Source organism: Schistocerca cancellata, chromosome 6 (assembly GCF_023864275.1).
Source record: "Schistocerca cancellata isolate TAMUIC-IGC-003103 chromosome 6, iqSchCanc2.1, whole genome shotgun sequence".
In the NCBI taxonomy this organism is placed as follows: Eukaryota; Metazoa; Arthropoda; class Insecta; order Orthoptera; family Acrididae; genus Schistocerca; species Schistocerca cancellata.
The window spans coordinates 584,708,500-584,734,262 of record NC_064631.1 but is presented as its reverse complement, the minus strand read 5'-3'; the positions used below and the strand labels follow the sequence as shown (position 1 = coordinate 584,734,262).

Genomic DNA, 25,763 nt, shown 5'->3' with positions numbered 1-25,763 from the left:
TATCCTGTAAAACAAACTTAGAAAAGTTGGCTGGCACAGTACAAATTATATTCCACAAAGCACTCCACTGAAACAAGAAATCAAATAACAGAGGATCATTGGTAAAGGATACGTGATGATATACCTCCGCACATCACCAATTGTGTGAGAGTGGTTGAACTGCCCAACAAGTCGTGATCCATCTGCTAGCCTTATCTGAACTGTAGTAGTCGGCAGAGACTGATCTACAGCAATAACTGCTTTTGCCTGTTCTTCATTTGCTTCCCGGTCCTTCTCATCCATTGGTTTTGTTATTCCGATAGTTGCAGGAGATGGACTGCAATCACCGGCAGTATTGCTGATGTAGCACCAGGGAGAGGCAAGCATGGGGCAGGCACCACACACAATTAACACAAACCGGGGAAACAACATTTAAAACTCAAATACAGTAGTAAATGCCCACAAGGATAAAACTATTAGTGTTTCATGGCACCCAACATTAGTACATTATTAAAAAAAAAAACAAGGAATTAATTATTTGCTAATATATTTATAAATTAACAATCATAATACACTAGATTTTAAATGAAGTGAACAAAGAAACACCCAAAAAATGTGTCTGTCATTCTGTTATGCCACCTATAAATTAATCTCTAATTAGCAAAACTCATGAACTTACTTCTACAGGGAATATTTCCAACTACCATATTGGAACCATGGCAGGTGAACTGTTGTTGTTCCAAATGTATCTTCAGACTGAATGAAAGTGTGCAGAAGAAAAGATAAATACTGTAAATTACAATAAACTGCTGAATTTGGTTCCTAATTATATGATAGTACTTTCTTCCCAAGCATCTTTATTGTAATATACAGGGTGGGTACAATTAAACTGACGGTGTTCCAACTGCTGCAGTGTGGGCTTATACATCGCAGGACACTGAATCATCATCATAGGTACGTTAATTAATCAGTGTGCTCGCAGAGTGTGCTGAAAAAATAATAATTCCATTTTCTGCCACAAGGTGAAAATATGGTGTTGTAAGCAGTCAGAATGTGGAATGTTTCCTGTTTTGACGTAAGTATCCTGTTTGCCACTTGGTGATGCATGTTGATTTCTCTTGTGAAGTGACTGTTGGTGTAAAGGATTAAGATGGTTGAAGTTTTCCACACGAAATGCAATGGCTATTGAAGACTGTGCACTGCTGGTAAAGTAGTTTTATCAGAATGGCAGCAATAGCAGTTCTGCATTGCAGTAATATTGCTGACACACACAGCTGTAAAGAGGCCCATGTCAATCAACAGGCTACAGAGAATGATCAAGAAATTTGAAGAAACAGACAAATAAGATGGTGCTGTAGGGAAAGAGAGGTATCCATTCCCATGGCAGTTGTAACTATAGCTGACCATGCAGCACATGCCTAAAATTCTGCAGCCAGTGCTCGAGTTATGTCATAGGAGTCGTCTCTCCTCTGGTCAACTGTGCAAAAGATTTTTCGCCACATTTTACACTGCTATCCCCAAAAGATTCAGAATGTGCAGCAAATAAAAATCCCAAAATAGGTGACGTGAACGAAGAGAACTGCTCCATACTGGGTTCTACTCTGCCACATGTTGTGCAGGAACATCCACTGCACTCTGCTTCTGTGACTGTGGTGCGGTGTGGTTTCACAAGCTCCTTTATTATCAGTCCAATTTGCATCAAGGAGATGACACCTTGTGAGGCTCTAGGTGTACAGTAACATCAGCACATTATAAGGACGTCCTCGTGCAACATGTTATTCCAGCTTTGCACAAATTCAACTGTGTCAACACCATTATTTTTAAACAATATGGGCCAAGATCACGTATCAGTTGCAAGGTCAAGGATCTGCTTTGAGAAACATCCAGTAATGACCACATCACCTCTAGGTAATTTCAAGATGTGCGGCCTTCCAGATCCTACAACCTAAATCCACGTGACTTCCAATTGTGGGGCTATCTGAAAGATCGTGTCTATCAGGCATGTATCCAAACTTTCCTAGATCTGAAGTAGAGCTTACAATGACACGTCACTCTGATTACACCAGATATGCTGCGAGTAACTGACGACTATTGCCGTGTTACAGATACAGCATGTTGCTAAGTCGAGAGACCATACTGAACACTGTGACCTTATTCTAATAAACATGCCAGACCTACCCTTTTCCTGCATCCACACCACATTCTGACTGCTTACAGTGCCATATTTTCACCTGGTGGCAGAAAGTGGAACTATTATTTTTTCAACATACTCCGCAAGGGCACCGATTAAGGAACACAGCTACAATATTTCACCATTCTACGATGTATACAGTCCACACTGCATCAGTTTAATTACAACCATCAGGTATCAAAAAAGTTGATGAAACACCTTCAATTAAACTGACACTTGTTCAAACAAATAAATTCCTAATATCTGACCACAAAAAGTGCAAACAATTAGCAAAAGAGAATATATGTAGACAAATAATCCATTCTTCCTCGAATTGTACATCTACACAGTGTCATTTTATTGAGCATCTTAGAATGGTGAACGTAAGATTACAGTGGCTGTACTGCAGTGTACCCTAGGGAATGTTAACCATACTGAATTACTGAAAAACTGAAATGGGGTTCTTCACATCAACTTTACCACAAATGGGTCACTGTATTAATGACATGAACACTTCGCAAGAAATGTACAACCACAGTTTGTTATTTTTACATTAGTACTATCAAAATATTCCACAAAAGTTTCAGAATTGCAGCCAGATGACATCAACTTCTTGGCACGATATTTCCGCTGACAACCATCTACCCATTTTCAGGAGAGTGTTTTTTAACGGAGATTGCTAGTTCACATTGCTAACTTCATACCAATGACTGGCATGGCGATACAGGCACAAAGGCAGCTGCTACACAAGCAACTTCTATTGAGTTTTGCACCCTCCTGGAAGACTTGTCCATCTATGGCCCACAGACACAAGCGTAGTGGTGATACTATATGCACTGTCAGGATGTGGGCTCAGAGAGTTAAAATTCAGATGACAAATTAATAAAATTAACTGTTGTTAGACATATACTTAGTCACAAAATGTTTTCTTTCTGAAGATATTAAAGAAATCGCCAGGTTCCACACCTTATACAGTTGAAAACTGCCATCATGATTAATCAGACCTTCCACCAAACGTAATTCCACCAATTCCTTAATAACTGAATCCCAGAAAGATTTCATTGAGGCCAAGATTTCTGTGGAAGAATAATCCAGGAATGTCCCATGGAAATACAATGCTCGGCTATGGCTGACTTAATGAATTACGAAAGGCAAGAAGCGTGGCGATCATTTTCAATGCACCTTCCATGCACTGTGCGCGTTGTCTGACCAATGTAGGTTTTGCCACACTGACAAAGTATTTTGTTCAGCCACCCACAATCCCAGGTCATTCTTTACTGAACCGCAAAGAGCCAAAGTCTTTGTAGGTGAGTGGAAGATTACTTTGACATGACGTTTACTTAAGATTATGGCTAATTTTGATGAAATATTGCCTGCATATGAGAGGAATGCCCTGGACTGGACCCTTTTACTTGCACATGTGGACTGCTCCCAACCTGCCATCCCTCTCCTGGGAATGGGTTAACAGTGTGACCTGGGCCAAGTCAGACTGGACCTATAAGAAGTCTGGTTTGTTACAATTGAAAAGACTGAAAAAAGTAAGTTACCAGATCACAGAAGACACACTTAGGGTTTTTTTTCACAAAATCCAACTAATTGCAGTGAATACACTTTTTTTGAAAAGCAAGGAGACAAAAAACATCCAGAAAAAAAAACAAGAAGGTGCCAAACTGATGATAAAAGCCTTTGTTCAACATACAGCAACAATGCACTTTCGGACTGCAAAACGCTAGCATTAGTAAATATGAAATTTAAGTGAACATGTATCTACAAAAACGATTGTATAAGGCAATTGTTGTTGTTGCGTACTTCAGTCCTAAAGCTGGTTTGATGCAGCTCTCCATGCTTCTCTATACTGTGCAAGCCTCTTCCTCTCCAAATAACTACCACAATCTAGATGCTTCTGAATCTGCTTACTGTATTAATCTCTTGATCTCCTCCTATGATATTTACCCCACCCCCCTCCAACGTCCCTCCAGTACTAAACTGATGATCCCATGAGGTCTCTGAATGTGACCTATCAACTTATCCCTTCTCCTAGTCGGGCTGTGCCACAAATTTCTTTTCTGCCCAATTCTATTCAGAAGCTCATTCGTTACACGATCTACCCACGTAATACTCAGCAATCTTCTGTAACGCCACATTTCAAAAGCTTCTATTCTCTTTTTGTCTAAAATGTTTACCATCCGTGTTTCACTTCCATACATGTCTACACTCCATACCAAAACTTTCAGAAAATACTTCCTGACACTCAAATCCATATTTGTTGTTAACAAACTTCTCCTCTCCGAAACGCTTTTCTTGCCATTGTTAGTCTACATTTTATATCCTCTCTACTTCAGCCATCATTAATTATTCTGCTGCTGAAACAGCAAAACTCATCTACTACTTTAAGTGTCTTGTTCCCAATCTAATTCCCTCAGCACCACCTGGTTTAATTAGACTACATTCCATTATCCTTGTTTCGCTTTTGTTGATGTTTGTCTTATAGCCTCCTTTCAAGACACTGTCCTTTCTGTTCAACTGCTCTTTCAAGTCCTTTGCCGTCTCTGACAGAATCACAATGTCATCACCAAGCCTCCAAGTTTTTATTTCTTCTCCTTGAACCTTAATTCCCAGACAACATTTTTCTTTTGTTTACTTTACTGCTTGCTCAGTGTATGGAATGAATAACATTGAGGGTACACTACAACACTGTCTCGCTCCCTTCTCAACCACTGCTTCCCTCTCATGTCCCTCGACTCTTATAACTGCTGTCTGATCTCTGTACAAGTTGCAAATAGACTTTCATTCCATGTATTTTACATGTTATATTCAGAATTTCAAAGAGAGTATTCCAGTCAACATTGTCAAAATCTTTCTCTAAATGCACAAATGCTATAAATGTAGGTTTGTTTTTCCTTAATCTGTCTTCTGAGGGAAGTCATAGGGACAGTACTGCCTCGAGTGCTCCTACATTTCTCCGGAATCCAAACTGATCTTCCCTGATGAGCTTCTACCAGGTTTTCCATTCTTCTGTAAATAATTCATGTCAACATTTTGCAACAATGACCTATTTAACTGATAGTTTGGTAATATTCACACCTATCAGCATCTGATTTCTTTGGAATTGGAATTATTATGCTCTTCTAAACTCTGAGAGTGTGTCACCTGTCCCATACATCTTGCACACCAGATGAAGAGTTTTGTCATGGCTGGCTCTTCCAAAGCTATAAGTAGTTCTGATGGAATGTCAGTTACTCCTGGAGCCTTGTTTCAACTTAGGTCTTTCAGTGTTCTGTCAAATTCTTCTAGCAGCATCATGTTCCCCTCTCATCTCAATATATGTCCTCTTCTGTTTATATAATGTTGCCTTCTAGTTCACCTCCCTTGTATAGACCTTCTATATACTCCTTCCATCTTTCAGCTTTCCCTTCTTTGCTTAGGACTGGTATTCCATAAGACCTTTTGATGTTCATATAGCTTTTACTTTTCTTCAAAGGTCTCTTTAATTTTGCTGTAGACGGTATATGCTTCTAAATCCTCACATTTGCCCTGTAATCATTCTTGCTTAGCTATTTTCCGCTTGCTGTCAATCTCACTTTTAGACATTTGTATTTTCTTTCACCTGCTTCATTTTTATACTTTCTATTTCCATCAATTAAATCCAATATCTCCTGTATTATCCAAGGATTTCTACTTTGGTTTTGTCTTTTTACCTGTTTAATCCTCTGGTGCCTTCGCTAATTCATCTCACAAAGCTGCCCATTCATCTTCTACTGTATTCCTTCCCCTGTTCTTGTCATTGCCCAATGCACCCTCTGAAATTCCTAACATCATCTGGATCTTTCAGTTTATCCATTGCTTCAATTTCCTACCCTTTTACAATTTCTTCAGTTTTAATTTACAATTCATGACCAATACTTTGTGGTCAGAGTTCACTTATGCCCATGGAAATATCTTACAATTTAAAATCTGGTTCTGAAATCTCTGTCTTCCTGTTATATAATCAATACAGAAACCTTCAGGTGTCTCCAGCTCTCTTCCAAGTGTACAACCTTCTTTCATGATTCGTAAATCAGGTGTTGGCAATAATTAAATTGATCTCTGTGCAAAATTCTACCAGGTGGATTCCTCTTTCATTACTTCCCCCAGTCCATATTCGCCTTCTATTTTTTGTTCTCTTCCTTTTCCTACTATCGAATTCCAGGCGCCCATCACGATTAAATTTTTGTCTCCCTTAAGAATCTGAATGATTTTTTTTATCTCATCATACACTTGTTCAATCTTTTTATCATTAGCAGAGCCAGCAGGCATATAAAAATGCGTTACTGTGGTGGGTGTGGGCATGGAAGAAGCCTGGAGATACTGACAGATTTCAGATAGATTATATAATGGTAAGACAGAGATTTAGAAACCAGGTTTTAAATTGTAAGACATTTGCAGGGGCAGATGTGGACTCTGACCACAATCTATTGGTGATGAACTGTAGATTAAAACTGAAGAAACTGCAAAAAGGTGGGAATTTAAGGAGATGGGACCTGGATAAACTGACTAAACCAGAGGTTGTACAGAGTTTCAGGGAGAGCGTAAGGGAACAAATGGCAGGAATGGGGAAAAGAAATACAGTAGAAGAAGAATGGGTAGCTTTGAGGGATGAAGTAGTGAAGGCAGCAGAGGATCAAGTAGGTAAAAAGACGAGGGCTAGTAGAAATCCTTGGGTAACAGAAGAAATATTGAATTTAATTGACGAAAGGAGAAAATATAAAAATGCAGTAAATGAAGCAGGTAAAAAGGAATACAAACGTCTCAAAAATGAGACCGACAGGAAGTGCAAAATGGCTAAGCAGGGATAGCTAGAGGATAAATGTAAGGATGTAGAGGCTTATCTCACTAGGGGTAAGATAGATACTACCTACAGGAAAATTAAAGAGACCTTTGGAGAAAAGAGAACAACTTGTATGAACATTAAGAGCTCAGATGGAAACCCAGTTCTAAGCAAAGAAGGGAAAGCAGAAAGGTGGAAGGAGTATATAGAGGGTCTATACAAGGGCGATGTACTTGAGGGTAATATTATGGAAATGGAAGAGGACGTAGATGAAGATGAAATGGAAGATATGATAAACAAGGACCCGGGAGTAGACAACATTCCATCAGAACTACTGACGGCCAGGGAAAGCCAGTCCTGACAAAACTCTACCATCTGGTGAGCAAGATGTATGAGACAGGCGAAATACCCTCAGACGTCAAGAAGAATATAATAATTCCAATCCCAAAGAAAGCAGGTGTTGACAGACATGAAAATTACTGAACTATCAGTTTAGTAAGTCATGGCTGCAAAATACTAACGCAAATTCTTTACAGACAAATTGAAAAACTAGTAGAAGCTGACCTAGGGGAAGATCTGTTTGGATTCCGTAGAAATATTGGAACACGTGAGGCAATACTGACCCTACGACTTATCTTAGAAGCTAGATTAAGGAAAGGCAAACCTACGTTTCTAGCATTTGCAGACTTCGAGAAAGCTTTTGACAATGTTGACTGGAATACTCTCTTTCAAATTCTGAAGGTGACAGGGGTAAAATACAGGGAGCAAAAGGCTATTTACAATTTGTACAGAAAGCAGATGGCAGTTATAAGAGTTGAAGGGCATGAAAGGGAAGCAGTGGTTGGGAAGGGAGTGAGACAGGGTTGTAGCCTCTCCCCAATGTTATTCAATCTGTATACTGAGCAAGCAGTGAAGGAAACAAAAGAAAAATTCGGAGTAGGTATTAAAATCCATGGAGAAGAAATAAAAACTTTGAAGTTCGCCGATGACATTGTAATTTTGTCAGAGGCAGCAAAGGACTTGGAAGAGCAGTTGAACGGAATGGATAGTGTCTTGAAAGGAGGATATAAGATGAACATCAACAAAAGCAAAACGAGGATAATGAAATGTAGTTGAATTAAGTTGGGTGATGCTGAGGGTATTAGATTAGGAAATGAGACACTTAAAGTAGTAAAGGAGTTTTGCTATTTGGGGAGCAAAATAACTGATGATGGTCGAAGTAGAGAGGATATAAAATGTAGACTGGCAATGGCAAGGAAAGCGTTTCTGAAGAAGAGAAATTTCTTAACGTCGAGTATAGATTTAAGTGTCAGGAAGTCGTTTCTGAAAGTATTTGTATGGAGTGTAGCCATGTATGGAAGTGAAACATGGACGATACATAGTTTAGACAAGAAGAGAATAGAAGCTTTTGAAATGTGGTGCTACAGAAGAATGCAGAAGATTAGATGGGTAGATCACATAACTAATGAGGTGGTGTTGAATAGGATTGGGGAGAAGAGAAGTTTGTGGCACAACTTGACCAGAAGAAGTGATTGGTTGGTAGGACATGTTCTGAGGCATCAAGGGATCACCAATTTAGTATTGGAGGGCAGCGTAGAGGGTAAAAATCGTAGAGGGAGACCAAGAGATGAATACACCAAGCAGATTCAGAAGGATGTAGGTTGCAGTAGGTACTGGGAGATCAAGAAGCTTGCACAGGATAGAGTAGCATGGAGAGCTGCATCAAACCAGTCTCGGGACTGAAGACAGCAACAACAACAACAACAACAACAACAACAACAACATTATTAAACCTACTCCTGCAATACACCCATTTGATTTTGCATTTATTCATCTGACCACTCACCACCGAACTTCATTAATTCCAACAATATCTAACTACAACCTACCCATTTCCCTTAAATTTTCTAACATACCTGCCCGGTTAAGGGATCTAACATTACACCAGTTTTGTTTCTCCTGATGACAACATCCTCCTGAGTAGTCCTCCCCAGAGACCTGAATGGGGGAATATTTTATCCAAGAGAATGCTGTCGACATTTAACCATACAGTAGATCTGCATGCTTTGGGAAAAATTACTATTGTAGTTTCCCCTTGCAGTACCAGCACAGCAATGCCATTTTGGTTGATGTCACAAGGCCAGATCAGACAATCATCCAGACTGTTGCCCTGCAATTACTGAAAAGGCTGCTGCTCCTCTTCAGAATCCATGCCTTTGTGTGCCCTCTCAACAGATACCCCTCCATTGTGGTTGCACCTACAATACAGTTATCTGTATCACTGAGGCACACAAACCTCCCCACCAATGGCAAGATATAAATATAAAAGACAATTATATATTATCATATGACTGTCATAAACCACAAATTTATTCAACTAGGTATTTTTGTGTATATCATGTTTTTGGAAAACACATCACAACAAGATGATGGTTATGCAGGGATATTTTGAATTGTTGGGTTAGTGGCAGCAAACCAACACAGGTATCAACAAAAACCTGTCTTGCAGATTATTTTAAGTCATAACATTTCTCCAGAACAATACAAAGCATGACTGTATAAAACTGAAAGTAATTACACTGTTCTTGATACTGACTCAATAGCGAGTTTAATTATTGGTCTTGGGTATTTCATCTGTTTGGCACACCTCCCAAAACCCAACTACAAACAGTTATTGATGCTGCCACCCAAGCTTTTTCATAGTGACAGCAGGAGGTCGCAATATGAAAACTGTAACATTCACAAAGGTGTGGTGTTATATAACGCTCCAGGAGAGTGATGAATCGAAACAATATAATAATTTACTGATTAAGAAGCAGGAATCTTTATGTATTTTTGTATCTGTTTTACATGTGACACTTATACAGATGGATGCTGCATGTCTTCAAGGTGGGATGGTGATCGTACTATGAGTTGCAGTACCTGCTTGGAGGTGTGTAACATCCGTGAGTCAGTGTCCCTGTTTGGAGTAGCGTGGTGCACTGCAAGTCTAAAGAGCACACCCTGAAGTATGACATCACGCCACAATACAAGACACCAGAACAGAAAATGTCATTCATTATTCTGCAGTAGGAACAAAATTCAATAAGCTGCCCCAGTGATGTCCGAAGAAAATTTAATTATAGGTGCAGCAGTTCAGAATTTCAAGAAAAGACCAGTTTAAAATCTGAACACATATATATTTAAAGGAGGTCACTGCATGGCACGCAGAAGCATGGAAGAAAATGGATTTCAATGGGATCAGAACAGTCCACAGTAGGATAACAAAAAAAGGACACTAATTGCTAAAAAATAGAATTATTAGGAAGTAAATGATGGTTTAATAGTCCTTTTCAACAACAGTCTAAAAGTTGTGTTTCATCAGCCTTTCCAATATGAAGCCCACATATAAAACACAAGATACTTCAAAAGGTGTCTGAAACCCTGTTGAAAATACAGATACACGATTACTTCAAAGACACCACAATTTACAAAATGCACACAATTAAAAAAAAAAATTGAAACATTGGTCTGATTTACGATTTTATAACAGTACACACTGTATAAACAAACATGTGATCTTTACCAAAACCAGTGCACATTCTAGAACATTTCCAGCTTCAGGTTTGATAATGGACTGTTACTGAACTTCCACACAATTTACACTTGTGTTAGTTATGGTTACATGATTAGTGAAGATATCCAGTCATGAGCAAATGAACTGAAGATATCTACTGTACTGGAAACGCAACTGTTGGCATGACAAATGGAAAAGTTTAGTGCAACACGTGTCTTGGAATGTATTAGAGCTTGTACAAGCTATGACATGACAGTAAAGCACAGGGCGGGCACCCAAAATGATGTCGGTGCATTTGATTGTGGGTAGACAACATATGCGGCACTCAAATCTACGGCCGTGCAAGCACTAGGCTTTTCACATTCCACAAGGTTAAGGATGCACCGTATTTACTCGAACCTAAGCCGCACTTTTTTTTCCGGTGTTTGTAATCCAAAAAACCGCCTGCGGCTTAGAATCGAGTGCAAAGTAAGCAGAAGTTCTGAAGAATGTTCGTAGGTGCTGCCACAACTAACTTCTGCCATTGAATATATGTAGTCCTACACAGGCATGCTTTGCAGGCATAAAGATAAATAATGGCGTCAAAACCTCTGCCTCAGTAAATAAATTAAAATAAAAGGTAGAAGACGAGCTTTTTTTTCTGCCACGAATTTCAACCACAACATTTTCATACATTATCCAACGAAGGAAATAGAAATTCCGCATTGTTCATCTTCGAATGTGACAGCCTTTCAAATATTCGTGGCAACAAAAATAAATTTCTTTACACAAAAATACCAAAAATGCACAAGGCTTTAGAATTGTTGCACGAATTGATACGCTGGGCTCATTAAAATTTCACGTAGCGGCACCTATTGCTTCGTGGAATTTTCTGAAGTGCTTGTTGGTGTTAGTGAACCATAATGAAGCACTTTCATTATAGTGCCAAATTCAAGAGGGGAGTTATTTCTTTTGTGGAACAAAGTTCTAATCGTGCTGCAGGTCTGCGACATGGGATTGATGAGAGCAACGTCAGGCGATGGTGACTGCAGAGACAAATTATTTGAATGTTCAAGTAGCAGGAAAGCATTTAGTGGGCCAAAGTATGGTCGATATCATGTACGAGACTTGATTTTAAATGAATTTGTTAAGAAACAGCGTCAGAAATTCTTGCCTCTGAATGCCGAAATTTTAAAAATTATGACACATGAAACTGCTAGAGAGCAAAAATCAAAAATTTTAAAGCCAGTCACAGCTGGATTGATCTGTTTATGAAGCACTGGGGTTTTTCACTTTGGAGGCGAACTTCAGTTGCAAGAAGCTGCCGAAAAATTAAGAAGAAAAACTTGTGGAATTTCAGCGCTTCATAATTAGGCAGTGCACAGAAAAGCAATACCTTCTTGGTCAGATAGGAAATGCTGACCAAACTCCTGTATATTTTGACATGCTGTCAAACTACAAGGTTCACACCAAAGGAAAGAAAGACACAAGTGTTCTTACATCAAGGGGTAGAAAACAGTGGATGTCCATCACGCCTGCTTGCAACAAGCAGATGGACATAAATAACCCTCATTCATAGTTTTCAAGTGAAAGACTTTACCGAAATCGGAAGTGTTTCCAAAAACTGTAATTGTACGAGCAAACAAAACTTGGTGGTTTTGGGAGGACATGTTGCTGGAATGTATTAGGCGTGTGGGGAATCGTCGTCCTGGCACAATGCTTCGTTTACGCAGTCTAATAGATGTGTATGCAGGTCATACAACACCTGCAGTAAAACGAAACTTAGAGGAAAGCAAAACGGACTTGGCAGTAATTCCAGGCGGGATGAAGCCAATTCTGCAACCACTTGACATCTGTTTGAATAAACCATTTAAGGACAAGCTTAAACACATGTACACAGACTGGCTTTCGAAAAGTGACAGACAACTGACACCAAAAGGACGTGTAAAATGCGCAAGTTTGTCACAAGTATGCCAGTGAATTTATGATACATGGAAGTGTGTTCCAAATCAGACTGTGCAGCAAGCATTTAAAAAATGTTCACTTTCCAATGCACTACATGGTATGGAGGACAATGCTCTGTATGAAGAAATGAGCAACAAAGAATCGAGTAATAGTAACTCAGAATCATGACTGACATTTTAAACATTTTGAGTAAGATGTATACACCTAATAAAATTTTGTCTTAAATTTCAGCATTTAATTTCTAAGCTATTTTCATTCTTATTTTATAAGTGTTGCTACTCTGCATTGAACAGGATAGAAAAGTGTGGAGAGCTGCATCAAACCAATCAACGGACTGAAGACAACAACAACACACTCTGCATTTGAGGTCATCACTAAAAATCTACTACGAAAATCCGACTGGCAAGACTGTTTGGCATGTATGTCAATATGGCCAACTCTACGTTCTGAATTTTTTCCTACCTGTGACAAGAGATGGTTGCTAATAGGAACTTTTATGAATCATGAGTCACATGCAGTATCCTCTTCAGCATAAGAATTTAAATCCTGTCTGCCTAATAAACTACGAAACTAGAGTGAGACAACAGCAAACGCGGAAGAATACATATATCATGTCATGTTTATATTCGTATTATTCTTATGCTGAATAGTGATACAGTCAGAAATGAAGCACGGCAACTGACTAGATTTTTAAATCTAAGATAACTCTTAATTTCTGGGCAGCATGAAATGTACTGAAGAGGCATCGGCAAAGATTTCCAAATGGAGAAAATTTTTTGCTAAACTCTCATTCAGAACAGCTTCTATCATGCGCAGTCTATTATTTGGTGGTTGTTGATCATTATCGAAGAAAGCAGTAGTGTAAGTAACAACAAATAGCAGTCTCTTGCCATTATTTTGCTAATGAGACAATTCCTCTCTCTCTCTCTTTTTTTTTTAAGGGGCAGTAGCGCGCACAAAAGCAAGCCAAGCCGTTAGCGGTGACAGGTCGTAAACACTCATTATCAGAAGTGACAAAAAATGCATGACACAGTACAATAATGCATTTTCAACTTAGAGTGATGCAAAACACCTATAACAAAGAGAACGGCTCTTACCAGATCAAAGCAAAATAAGCAATTGATTCAAACCAGACGAAGCATGTGAAAAAGGAAGGGTACCTGTATAAATACGGACGGAGTGCCTGATGCATAGCAATGGCTACCTGGTAAAGCTTAACTGCTAAGCTTACGACTGGAACCAAACTTCTGTAGCTGTACCTGCATCCATTCGACCTAAATTGTGTCTCATATTACAGTGGACCACGTTTGCTTTGATTTGGAGGTGCGGTCTAAAACTTCTCTCCCCTTGAATTTCGAGTCTCAAATTTCAGGTGTGGCTTTGATCCAGGAATTTTTTTTTCCCTTGATTTCGAGTCTCATTTTTCAGGTGCAGCTAGGATTTGAATAAATACGGTACCATCGGTATCTTGATTCAGTGGAAACCTCCACTACCATAGTCAACTGTGGGAAACATACTGGGCCACAATGCAGAAAACAGACATGCCAACTTTCAAAAGCGAAAAATCAGGAGAATTTTAGTGGTGCACTATTGTGAATTACAGCACATCACTGACGATTAAAGTTGCAATAATTCAATACCTGTAACAACTCACTTACATTTGCTGTATTATTTACATGTAAATACTAAATAATGGACATACCCTGAGCTTTTGGACTGTATAATTTATCATTCAACACGCGGAAGAACATGAATGATGAGCTCTGCAGTTTTCTTTGGATTCACACGCATTCAATTGAAGCACTCTCGAGAGAACTACAGTTCGAAATTACGATCCAAGGAAACAAATTAACGTCTATTAGATTTCTGTTTTGACATTAGCACAGTTTTTGCACGAATAAATCACTGTTAAATGATCATATGTTTTCATTTCATAACGCAACCCATATTTGCATGGCATCTTTTATCCATAAGACATTTTTCCGAAATTTAAATCAATTTTATACAGGATGTACATGTTAGGCTTAGCAAATAATTTGAATAGTTTTATCAGTCTGCATTTGTCTGATTACGGTAGTTACTTATTCAGCACACACCCGTAGCTGACTTAGCCTTCTTCAAAAACTCTGAACTAAATTTCTGCTCAAAGCACTTGCCTTTTTAACTGATTGCAAAATTAAAAATTTCTCCAAAGACGTTTCTGAAAGCATGGACCTGAACTGAGTTTTGGTCTTTGTAACTGAGCTAAAAATTCTCTCACATTCCACATTACTATGTGGAATTGACAAAATAGCCAGCATCACCTTTGCAAGTTTATCATATTGAAGAACCCCATCAGCCGATTTCATCTGACCTACCAAGGCCCACTGAACATCAATTCTCTCTGCTGCTCCATTGGTTTCTTCCAGCTGAAAGTTACAGAACTGAGAGTGGAGAATATCAACTTCTGTATCTAAGTGTTCACTTTCACTAACCAGAATATTAGGAAATCTGTTTATGAAAAATCTAAGACTGGAAAATGATGCTTTGCCAATTGTAGAAAGATTTGCAACTTCTGCAAGCATTACAACTTCATCTTTGAATGGAAATTTGTGTATCATGTAATCACATGATGACAAGAAACATTTTCTTACAGACTTAAAGAACAAAAACTTTTCCTCAGACTTCAAAGTGGTCACCAAAGCAAATGCGGAATTCCTTATCATCAGACCACAATCATCCTTTTGATTTGCTGGAGTGTGATAATCTACATAAATAAGAGAGCTAGAGGTTTTAATAGTGAGTGGACTCACAAATCTTGCCATCACATTCTTCAATAGTTCTTCCAAAACTGACCTCAATAAGTGGATATGTGGAGCACTTGACTGAAGAGCTACATTTGGGCTCTCAAAGATAGGCATAAAACTTGAAAGGAAAAGGCATAAAGATCTATGTAAATTTGATGACAGAAACATGAACTCACGTGATAAAGCATGGTCCACAGTGTCAATGGTTTTCTTTAAAACTAATGATTGGGTTTTTCTTTCAAGTGAGGAGTGTGGTGAAATCTTATCACAGTGCTTGGACTTGTGATATGGACACATCTACATTTTGAGTGTGTTTTGGAATTTTATCATTCATCAAAGTTTCCACTTCAGAATCCTTACTTACAATTTCACTCTTGAACAAACTAACCAAAGGGTCCCCACTGCTCCAAAATCCTATCTAAACATCTTTTCAATGATAACCATTGTGTAGGCACGTTTCAGAATTTTCCTCATTTCTGTGTCAGGTAAAATTTGAAACTTTCTAAATTTTTCTTTCCTCTTTGCACTCCTTTCCAAATAATAAAATATTTCAATAGTATTTTCGTCAACATTTAAAGGCAGACATGCCGCCCCCTTCTCAGCAGTAAGATTCATTAGGTGACAAGAACAGCCTACAACGATTAAGTTAGCAATTTCTTGCGTCAAACATCCTGCCGCACCCTTTTTTAGCCCTACCATTACAGGAGCACTATCGGCACCAAAAGCCAGACAGTTTTTTAATGGAATACGGAATTCCCATAAAGCTGAAAGTAGAAAATCAGCAATATTAGCTCCAGTGGCATCCCCTTTTAAATTAGGCACAGAGAGTAGGCAATTTTGAATTTCACGGAGTTCAGAGCTGAAGAACGATACAGTAATAGGACAACTTAAAGTCTGTTTTATTACTACCATCGGTAGCAATAGCGAATGGATTCTACGGAAAGTGTGTAATAATTTTCGCTTTTTCTTCCATGCACATTTCCATAAGAATAGCGGTTGTTTTCGTTCTGGTGTACCCATATCGTTTCGTAATTTCAGAATCGGGAAACATTTTGCGAAACAAAGGCCCAGTGTGGTTGGCACAGTTTATAGTCAAATTACACTCTACAATAAATGAGGTAAATAAAGCCTCGGCATTCGTCACAGAATCTACATTTTGGGGTTTACACGAGAAGTTAAGTTTCTGGTTCCATTCTACACAATGGACACTCTCCTTGTGTTTTTTAGTTTGCACGTGTTTAACAATGTCGCATTTCCCACCATGAGCCACTGAAAAGTCACATCTACATACGCTAGAAAATGCATAAGTTTGTCCTTCCTCGATTTACTTAAACATGGAAACTCTTCCTTATACACGTTTCTGAACACTGCATTGTATTTCTTTGTGATTCTGCATGAAAAATAATCAACATCTCCAAGATACGCAGCCAACAACTGCTACAGAGTACACAAATTGTGCAGCAGAACCAAGAACACAATGGTACTACGTTCTAAACAATGCTCTTGTAGCAATGATGCCAATCATGGCGCACAGTTTCCCCCTATATTGCACTTCAAATTCCCCTAAATAATTTACCACACCGTCGGGTAAGCGAGCGGGGGAGGGGGGGGGGGGGGTGTTAAAAGGGAAGTCAAGAATGAAATTGTCGAGTGGAGGGGCAGGGAGGGGATGGTAGTAACCCTAAATATTTTTCCCCCTGAAACATTTATCCCTCTAACTTCCTCCTAGGCAGCTTAATTCCCCCTAAATTTAGGGGGAAATCCCCCAACTTGGCAACACTGCCTTGTAGACACAACAACGCTAATCACTTTGCTTGGAATGACTATCGACTACTCCTTGTCCATGATAACTTTACAATTGCGCTGATGCAACAAGAAGCGGAGGAAATTGGCACTAGTTGAAAGATTTTCATTTGTCTCCGAATGCTGCAACAATGATAAGTTCCTTACTTCCTTGTAGATACGAAGCGCGAGCTACGCCTACTGCTGCTCCTGACAGCCGCCGCACAAATCTTCCAAGTTAACATAGACAAGTAGCAGCCATACCTTGTCATCCACCAATCTATCGAAGGCGAAGGATTTTCAAATAGTAAGGAAAGTATAAGCTGCTCTGAAAATCGGGAGATCAGTCTTCACGGCAGGGAGATCGGGGGGAAGAAGGAAAAATCGGTAGTCTCCCACTTAAACGAGGAGAGTTAGCACGTCTGATAAAATCACTTGTCAGTTCAATGCTGAGCACCACCACCACCACCACCACCACCACCACCACCACCAACAACAACAACAACAAAAACAACAACAACAACAACAACAAATGATTGTCAACCATTCCATCCAGGGCCACTGACCCACACATGTATCCCCGCTCACTGCATAACACAGAAATAACATGATAAAACTGCCATTGGACACTCAAAGCATGGGAATAGTCTTGTCAAATGACAAGTTGCTGCACGCAATGGTAAGCACAGTAGGCAGAGCAATACATATTACTATCCAATAGGAACCATGCAATAAGATCCTGATATGTCTGCCACTATCTCTCAACAGCAAACAATACATCAAACTACTATCAGATCATGTAAAGCCATTTGTTTGTCTATTGCAATCTACAAGTGACTTGTGCCCTCAACAGTACAATGTACCACTCCTAAACTGTGTCAGAATAGTTTCAGTATGAATCCATGGATAATTGGGTACTTGCATAGGCTTTCCTATCACCTGCCCTTAATTCTATTGAGGATTACACCATCAAGTGAGATATGTGTATCCACCTCAAACCAATCCCTGTGAGTTAAGGGCAATAGCCGAGGTGTCACAGGCCTGGTGACTCTCCAATTTTACAGCGTCTTGTGGAGTCAATGCCATGATTCATCACCACTGTCATCAGTAAAAAAGGGAGTTGTAATGGCTACTAGCTATGCATTTATAATTCGACTGCTCATATGAGTAGTTCAGAACTCCAAGTAAAGAATTTGAAAAGGATAGTTGTTAAGCTGTGATGCTGAGTCGCAGACAGGCACAACAAAGAAAGACTGTCAAAAGTAAGCTTATGGTAAATGATGCATTCACACAGACGATCACAGTCACTGGCTGCTGAGGCCAGTCTGGCCTCGTTGGTTGAAAGCTTACATACTGACAGTCCTTTTGTTGTACCTATCTGTGACTCAGCGTCTCTGCTATATTGTGAGTAGCAACTATCCTTTTCATAATACTGTCATAGTCCAGCCTGGATTTTCCATTGTTTAAGTAAACAATTTGATGTGATATAAAAATTCAAACAATGTATGATCTGTTACGACAAGAGGTATTCAATGCTAACACATTTCCTGGGTGTCCTTTTACAAGATGGACATGCTTTTTAAAGTTGTGTTTATGTATCTATTACATACAGATGATTTTTAACAGTGTGAATAATACATACTCATTTTACTGTTTGTATTCCCAATAAAAAGCAAAATATTGCCATCTCCAGTTTAATGATCAGAAATTTATGCTCGTCTTAATTCTTGGCTTGCTTTCAAATAACTCTAGATGAATTGCGTAATTAAATGCTGAAGCCCACTGTTACACTCTACAATCATGCTAGGCTGAATATCCTACAGATAACAACTTTTAACGCTCAAGGCAATACAGTTCTTCCTAATTTCACAATGTCTTGAATGAAAACTATTTTATGGCAGTGGATCGCCTCATTAATGGCAGTGAAATATTCTTTTCAGCTCTGCTTGCCACTGTTGTCTAATAGTTATTTCAAAGAAGCATAATATGAAGTGAAAAGAATGTTTGGAAACAAACAAATATACAGGTCATTCAACTGCAATGCCCATAAGACAAACACGGGAGACTAGGAAATATCAAAAATAAGGAAAAGGAAATATTTGTATGCAGCCAATATTCTCAACACCCCCCCCAACCCCCCTCCCCCTCACCGCACCAACACACATGCGGAAGAGAAAGACCTTATAACAATGTGGGATTATCTCTACAACAAACCAAATTTAAATTAAAGACCTTCCAACCAAGCAAATGATAGTACCAGTAGATAATGTCCACATCTACAAACCTGCCTAACAAATGGCCCTTTCCTGAGAAAGCCCGGACTTTTGGCTTTGAAGTAACAAAATCTTCATGGTGATGGTCCTCCATGTTTAAGTGGACTTCAGAGCCATTAGCTTCACGTAGCAACTCTTGAGGAATCTCTCTGGAAAAAAAAAAAAAAATCACATATAATAATGAACTCCTGGATAGGATATAAGCAGTGACAATGCATAAGCCAAGACTCTAATTTAAAACGTGGGGTAGGGCAGCGGACAGGTACAAAAAGATGATTGCCTGCTAGTATCAGACTTTTTCTTCTTTAGCAAATACACATGATACAGCATGACACCAGCATAAGAAGCAATTGGCAAAAAATGTACAAAATGTGGCAAAAAGCAAGGTGAGCAAAAATCTTAAGTGCTAATATCAACATCTTTTGTAACGAACTGTTTTTAGATGGAGAAAGCAAGCAAAATGGTATATGTGTTTCATTAGGATCATTGATGTTATTTTATTTCAATAAAACGAAATACATCTGGTGACAAAAATGCGCATTTCCTTGGGTCACAGGACAAATTTAAAGTACCTTCACTGATTTCAGAAATAACCTCAGAAAAAAGTAGGCCTCTTTAAAGAAGTGTATAAGGCACGGAAGAACTGTATAAACCAGCACCATAGGTGACTGCCAATAAAATGTTGTTTCTACTATGTTTGTTATTGGTGGTTGTTACCTACTGTGTCATACCTATTATTTTAGAGGTATTGTGCTGAAATCCATCCCTCATGAGCTCTGGCCTCCTGAGGAGCACCACAGTCCTAGGTCTATAGATAAACCACAAGAATTGCTGCAACAGGCCACACCCAAACAGATCTGGCCTGGGGGCAGATCGGTGAGACTAGATCTAACGGGAAGGGCCTGCACATTAGTGGGAACCAATAGGCTTCAGATTGACAGGCCCGATCCATCAGAGGTACCCGCAGAAACAGCCTGCAGTTTTGGCCCGTCACGGAAATCCACTCATGCAGCCAGTTATTCACGAGTGTCAGACAACATGTTGATGAAATGAGACCACACTGACCAATTCACGCAAAAGTTACCTGCCTCTTGTTGACAGCAGCTAGGCTAGTGGCAAAAAGTGGTGACAGCACTGACTGCAAGTTGAGGGGAGAGGTGGGAAGGGGAGTAGTAGTAGTAGGAGTAGTAGTAGTAGTAGTAGTAGTAGTAAGGGAGCAGGGAAGTAGTGCATGTATTCAGCTGCATCCAGCCAGTGACCATGCCTGATACCACAGTAAACAAACCATTTTTCCAGTGTTTTTTTTTTTTTTTTAATTTGCCTGGTTTCTCTGACATGCTTGAAATCCCCTGATTTCCAGAACCTGTAGCAACCCTGAGTGTACAGTTCCTGATCATGAGGCTGTGCATCACTGTCCAGCATTAAATGCCAAATCATCATACAGCGTATTATGAAGCGAAGGCATGTGACAGTTTCAGTAACCAGTCTGTCATGTAGCAACAAGCTAAGCCAATACTGGGTTTCTCCATCTCCAGTCCTTCCATTACATAATCATCCATGGCAACATGAACACGATACTACACTGCACAAGCACCCTTCACAGTTATTCATATAACATTGAGGAAAGAATATGGACACTATATCATCCCATCAACATGTACAATAAACACAATATGATTCCAACAGTCAAGAAGACAGAAAATATAAATAATACAACAAATGCTGTGGAAGAAACAGTGTACTTTTATTGGGTAATAGTCGCCTTAGAGATGTTGCCCATGAAATAAAAAATATTAACAACAAGGTAAGTGCCTGAGGTTATATCAAACCAGGTGCTCACACTGACCAAGTTCTATCAACAATAATTGATACTTCTAAAATGGTAACGAAGAGAGACTACATTTTGATCTGTGGTAGTTCAAATGAATTTGCACACAACAAAGGTTCGCCTGCTGCTAACATTTTAAGAAAAGCTCTAAACCACCTGAAGCATTCTAAAGTAATTATAGTTGATATTCCACAAAGGCACGACTTAATACACTCCTCATCTGTAAACAATGCAGAATAGCTACAAGTAGACATTATGCAGAAATCTGCAACAGCTTTGCAAATATTCACAGGATCGAAATACACAAATATAGTAGAGAATTTTACACCACTTATGGCCTTCACGTCAACTGGCATTGGAAAAATCATCTAGAGACTATAATTTGTGACATCATTGCAAATGCAAGGAGGGTTGTGAACTCCAAATCATCAGATTTGAACAAAGAGTCCACTGCAACACAAGGAAAGTTTAGGACTGGGTACAGACAGACTACATTGGACAACTGACTGGTGGAAAAAAAAAAAAAAAAAATCACTTCTTCCCTGTCTTTCAGTGTGTGGAAGCAGACCAACTTGGAGAAATGGAGAGTGAAAAATACCTTGCCCAGACCTTCGACTGATATTTACTTTTAGAGAAAACTGTGTAACTGTTTTTGCAAAACAAAAACTGGCAATTTATCACCAAAATATTACAGGCCTCTCCAGTAAGATCAATGAAGTGCAGCAAGATCAAATGTCTACGATCTGCAAGGTATAGATTACGCACATGTTCTATGCTTTAGTGAGCACCCTATTAATTCTGGCATAGAACAAATTGTGAGAAATTATTACTTAGGAACATTATTCTGTGGATAATATTAAGAAAGTTGTGGTTTGCCATCTATGTTAAAAACAGTGTTACATGTAGAGCAACTGATGTGCAGAACTATTGTTTAGAGCAACATTTGGAAGTGTGTGCCATAGAACTGTCTTTAAATTATTCTCATATATCAGTAGTAACAGCATATAGAGCACCTAAAGGAAACTTTTTTTCCAACAAACTGCTAAAAGCCAGCTGTAATCAGTTCAGTCAAATCCAAGCTCATATATTCAATACAAGCACACTAACTGATATCAGGTACCTTCCCTGATAATACAGGGTTATTACAAATGATTGAAGCGATTTCATAAATTCACTGTAGCTCCATTCATTGACATATGGTCACGACACACTACAGATACATAGAAAAACTCATAAAGTTTTGTTCGGCTGAAGCCGCACTTCAGGTTTCTGCCTTTCTGCCGCCAGAGCGCTCGAGAGCGCAGTGAGACAAAATAGTGACAGGAGCCGAGAAAGCGTATGCCGTGCTTGAAATGCACTCACATCAGTCAGTCATAACACTGCAACGACACTTCAGGACGAAGTTCAACAAAGATCCACCAACTGCTAACTCCATTCGGCGATGGTATGCGCAGTTTAAAGCTTCTGGATGCCTCTGTCGGCCTGCAGTGAGCGAAGAAACGGTTGAACGCGTGCGGGTAAGTTTCACGCGTAGCCCGCGGAAGTCGACAAATAAAGCAAGCAGGGAGCTAAACGTACCACAGCCGACGGTTTGGAAAATCTTACAGAAAAGGCTAAAGCAGAAGCCTTACCATTTACAATTGCTACAAGCCCTGACACCCAATGACAAAGTCAAACGCTTTGAATTTTCGACGCGGTTGCAACAGCTCATGGAAGACGTTGCGTTCAGTGCGAAACTTGTTTTTAGTGATGAAGCAACATTTTTTCTTAATGGTGAAGTGAACAGACACAATGTGCGAATCTGGGCGGTGGAGAATCCTCACGCATTCGTGCAGCAAATTCGCAATTCACCAGAAGTTAACGTGTTTTGTGCAATCTCATGGTTTAAAGTTTATGGCCCCTTTTTCTTCTGCAAAGAAAACGTTACAGGACACGTGTATCTGGACATGCTGGAAAACTGGCTCATGCCACAACTGGAGACCGACAGCGCCGACTTATCTTTCAACAGGATGGTGCTCCACCGCACTTCCATCATGATGTTCGGCATTTCTTAAACAGGAGATTGGAAAACCGATGGATCGCTCATGGTGGAGATCATGATCAGCAATTCATGTCATGGCCTCCACGCTCTCCCGACTAAACCCCATGCAATTTCTTTCTGTGGGGTTATGTGAAAGATTCAGTGTTTAAACCTCCTCTACCAAGAAACGTGCCAGAACTGCGCGCTCGCATCAACGATGCTTTCGAACTCATTGATGGGGACATGCTGCGCCGAGTGTGGGAGGAACTTGATTATCGGCTTGATGTCTGCCGAATCACTAAAGGGGCACATATCGAACATTAGTGAATGCCTAAAAAAACTTTTTGAGTTTCTGTATGTGTGTGCAAAGCATTGTGAAAATATCTCAAACAATAAAGTTATTGTAGAGCTGTGAAATCCTTCAATCATTTGTAATAACCCTGTATGAAGTATGCTATTGTGAAGCCCCTCTACAGAAAATGCAATGCCTCAGATGTTACAAACTATCATCCTCTCTGTCTTTTGACTGCATTTTCTACAGATCTCGAAAAATTAATATATGCCAAGGTAACCAATCATTTATAAACTTTGCAATAATTAGTAAAAACCAGTCTGAATTCAGAGAAGACATCTCCATAACCACAGTTATATTTTCATTTACCAATAATGTTTTGGAATACTTTGAAAATAAGATATTGGCTGTTGGCATAATTTGTGACCTGTCTAAAGCATCTGACCGTGTCAATCACAGAATACTTATAGAGAAAGCACGCCACTACGGAAGCCGACGACGAATCAGTAACTGGTTCAAACCATATCTACAGAACAGACAACAGAAAACAGTGATACATGGTAACAACATGCAGGTAGGAGGGGTAGAGTCTGACTGTAGAACAGTACATATGAATTTCCACAAGGTTCTGTTCTAGGTCCCCAGCTTTTTTCTCATATGTATTAACAACCTAACTCTCGTCCTCAAACAAAGCAAGGAACTTTACAGTGTTGACAAATGACCCAAGTATTGTGATAGACAATAAAACATCCACTGACCTAGAGTTAAATCCCAACACAGATGTTCTAAAATGATTCATCAAAACCAATTACATTAATTTCCATTCTGATCACGAAAGCTCACAGGAGATTAACATTTCACATGAGAGCCAACATATACAGAAATTACATTGGTCAAAAGTCTTAGGTGTCCATATCATTAAGAGGCTTAACTGGAGATGCCGTATCACCAAACCCTGAAAAGGCTTAGCTGCCATCCAGATAACTGCCAAAAATGAAGCCATCTATGTCTCAAAATCTGCCTACTTTGGCTACTTCCATAAAGTATCTGCAAGTCAGAAAAAGGTTGTCCATTGTGTGGAGGCGCTCCGAGAATCTCGTGTCATAATCTTTTCAAACAAATTGGGATATTAAACGCTACATCACAATCTCTATTTTCAATCATGACATTCATGATTCGCAATCCTTCTCAATATGAAATGATCAACACAAGAAGGAAATATGACATACATTATGAATTGAAAAATTGGTCTCTGGTGCAAAAAGGTGTAAAATACACAGCACAAAAACCTTCAATGCACTTCTACGTAATATTAAATACATGGTAGTAACATACTACTTAAAAAGTAAACTAAAGGAGTTCTTGCTTGAAAAAAAGTTTCTATTCTGTAGAGCAGTTCTTTAGCGAGACAGATAAGATTATTTCCCAAGTATGCGTGCACACATTTACTCTGTCTGGTAAAATTGTGTTTTCTTGCACTAATCTAAATTAAATGTAAAACCAGGTATTAATAAAGATCCAACCACAAAATGATTTAAACTTTTTCATAGCACAATTTTAATTTGATAAAAAAGACTTGAGTAACAACTAAACAGGGCAGTTAAATTTTGCTTTCATTATTTTCAGCATTTGAATTTGTTAGTTAAAATTTTATGTATCAATTTTTTTCCTATGACAAGGGAAGAAGGATGTGGTTTCAACACTTACACCACTTGAATGAAGATATTAAGTTCTTAATTTGGTAGGTTTTGAGTGGTGAATAATTAATTAATGACACATTCCATTGGTATATCAGCTGATTAAACTGTTATACAATCACGAAGGATATGGACAGATTTCAAACTAAAAACCTCTGCTGATAACTTACCCTCTGCGCACAGATTCCAAGAACTCACGATTTTCAGGATTTGTATATTCTCTCAATGGGCCATCATCAATGCTGAAGCCTTCACGCCAGAGCTTTAATGTGATTTCAGTATGACGATTCTGAGATGAACGGGATGCTCCACCAACAACTGTTTAATAATAATAACAATAAAAAAAATCACTTTCAAGCAGGCTATTTGATAAATTGCACATTTAAGTAACAGGTAGTACATATGTAGATGTACAAGTTGTATATCACAACAAAAAAGCAGTACACAGGTATGCTGCAAGTGAAACAATTCAATGTGAAAGGCTAGAGTTAACTATTTCATGACAAAAAATTAAATTTAGTTGTCCTTAATAAACAGAGAGCTAAGAAATAAGTCATCTGTGAATAAAAATTTGTAAAAAACAATCCTTTTCACATAAAAATTGTTACCATTATCATTTTATTTCTCAA

General features: G+C 38.9%; 1 protein-coding gene across 2 annotated transcripts in view; it reads right to left on the bottom strand.

Moving 5' to 3' along the window:
- Positions 1-25,763, bottom strand: part of LOC126190785 (NSFL1 cofactor p47-like) — a 56,530-nt gene that overhangs the window by 5,233 nt on the left and 25,534 nt on the right. The window contains exons 5-7 of one of the 2 annotated variants that reach the window (XM_049931328.1): positions 25,305-25,452; positions 19,309-19,446; positions 113-337 (exon numbers count right to left, since the gene is read on the bottom strand). In XM_049931328.1, coding sequence (XP_049787285.1) covers positions 113-337; positions 19,309-19,446; positions 25,305-25,452 — 511 coding nt within the window. The remainder of the gene's footprint in view (positions 1-112; positions 338-19,308; positions 19,447-25,304; positions 25,453-25,763) is intronic. The other variant, XM_049931329.1, reaches the window with a different exon arrangement.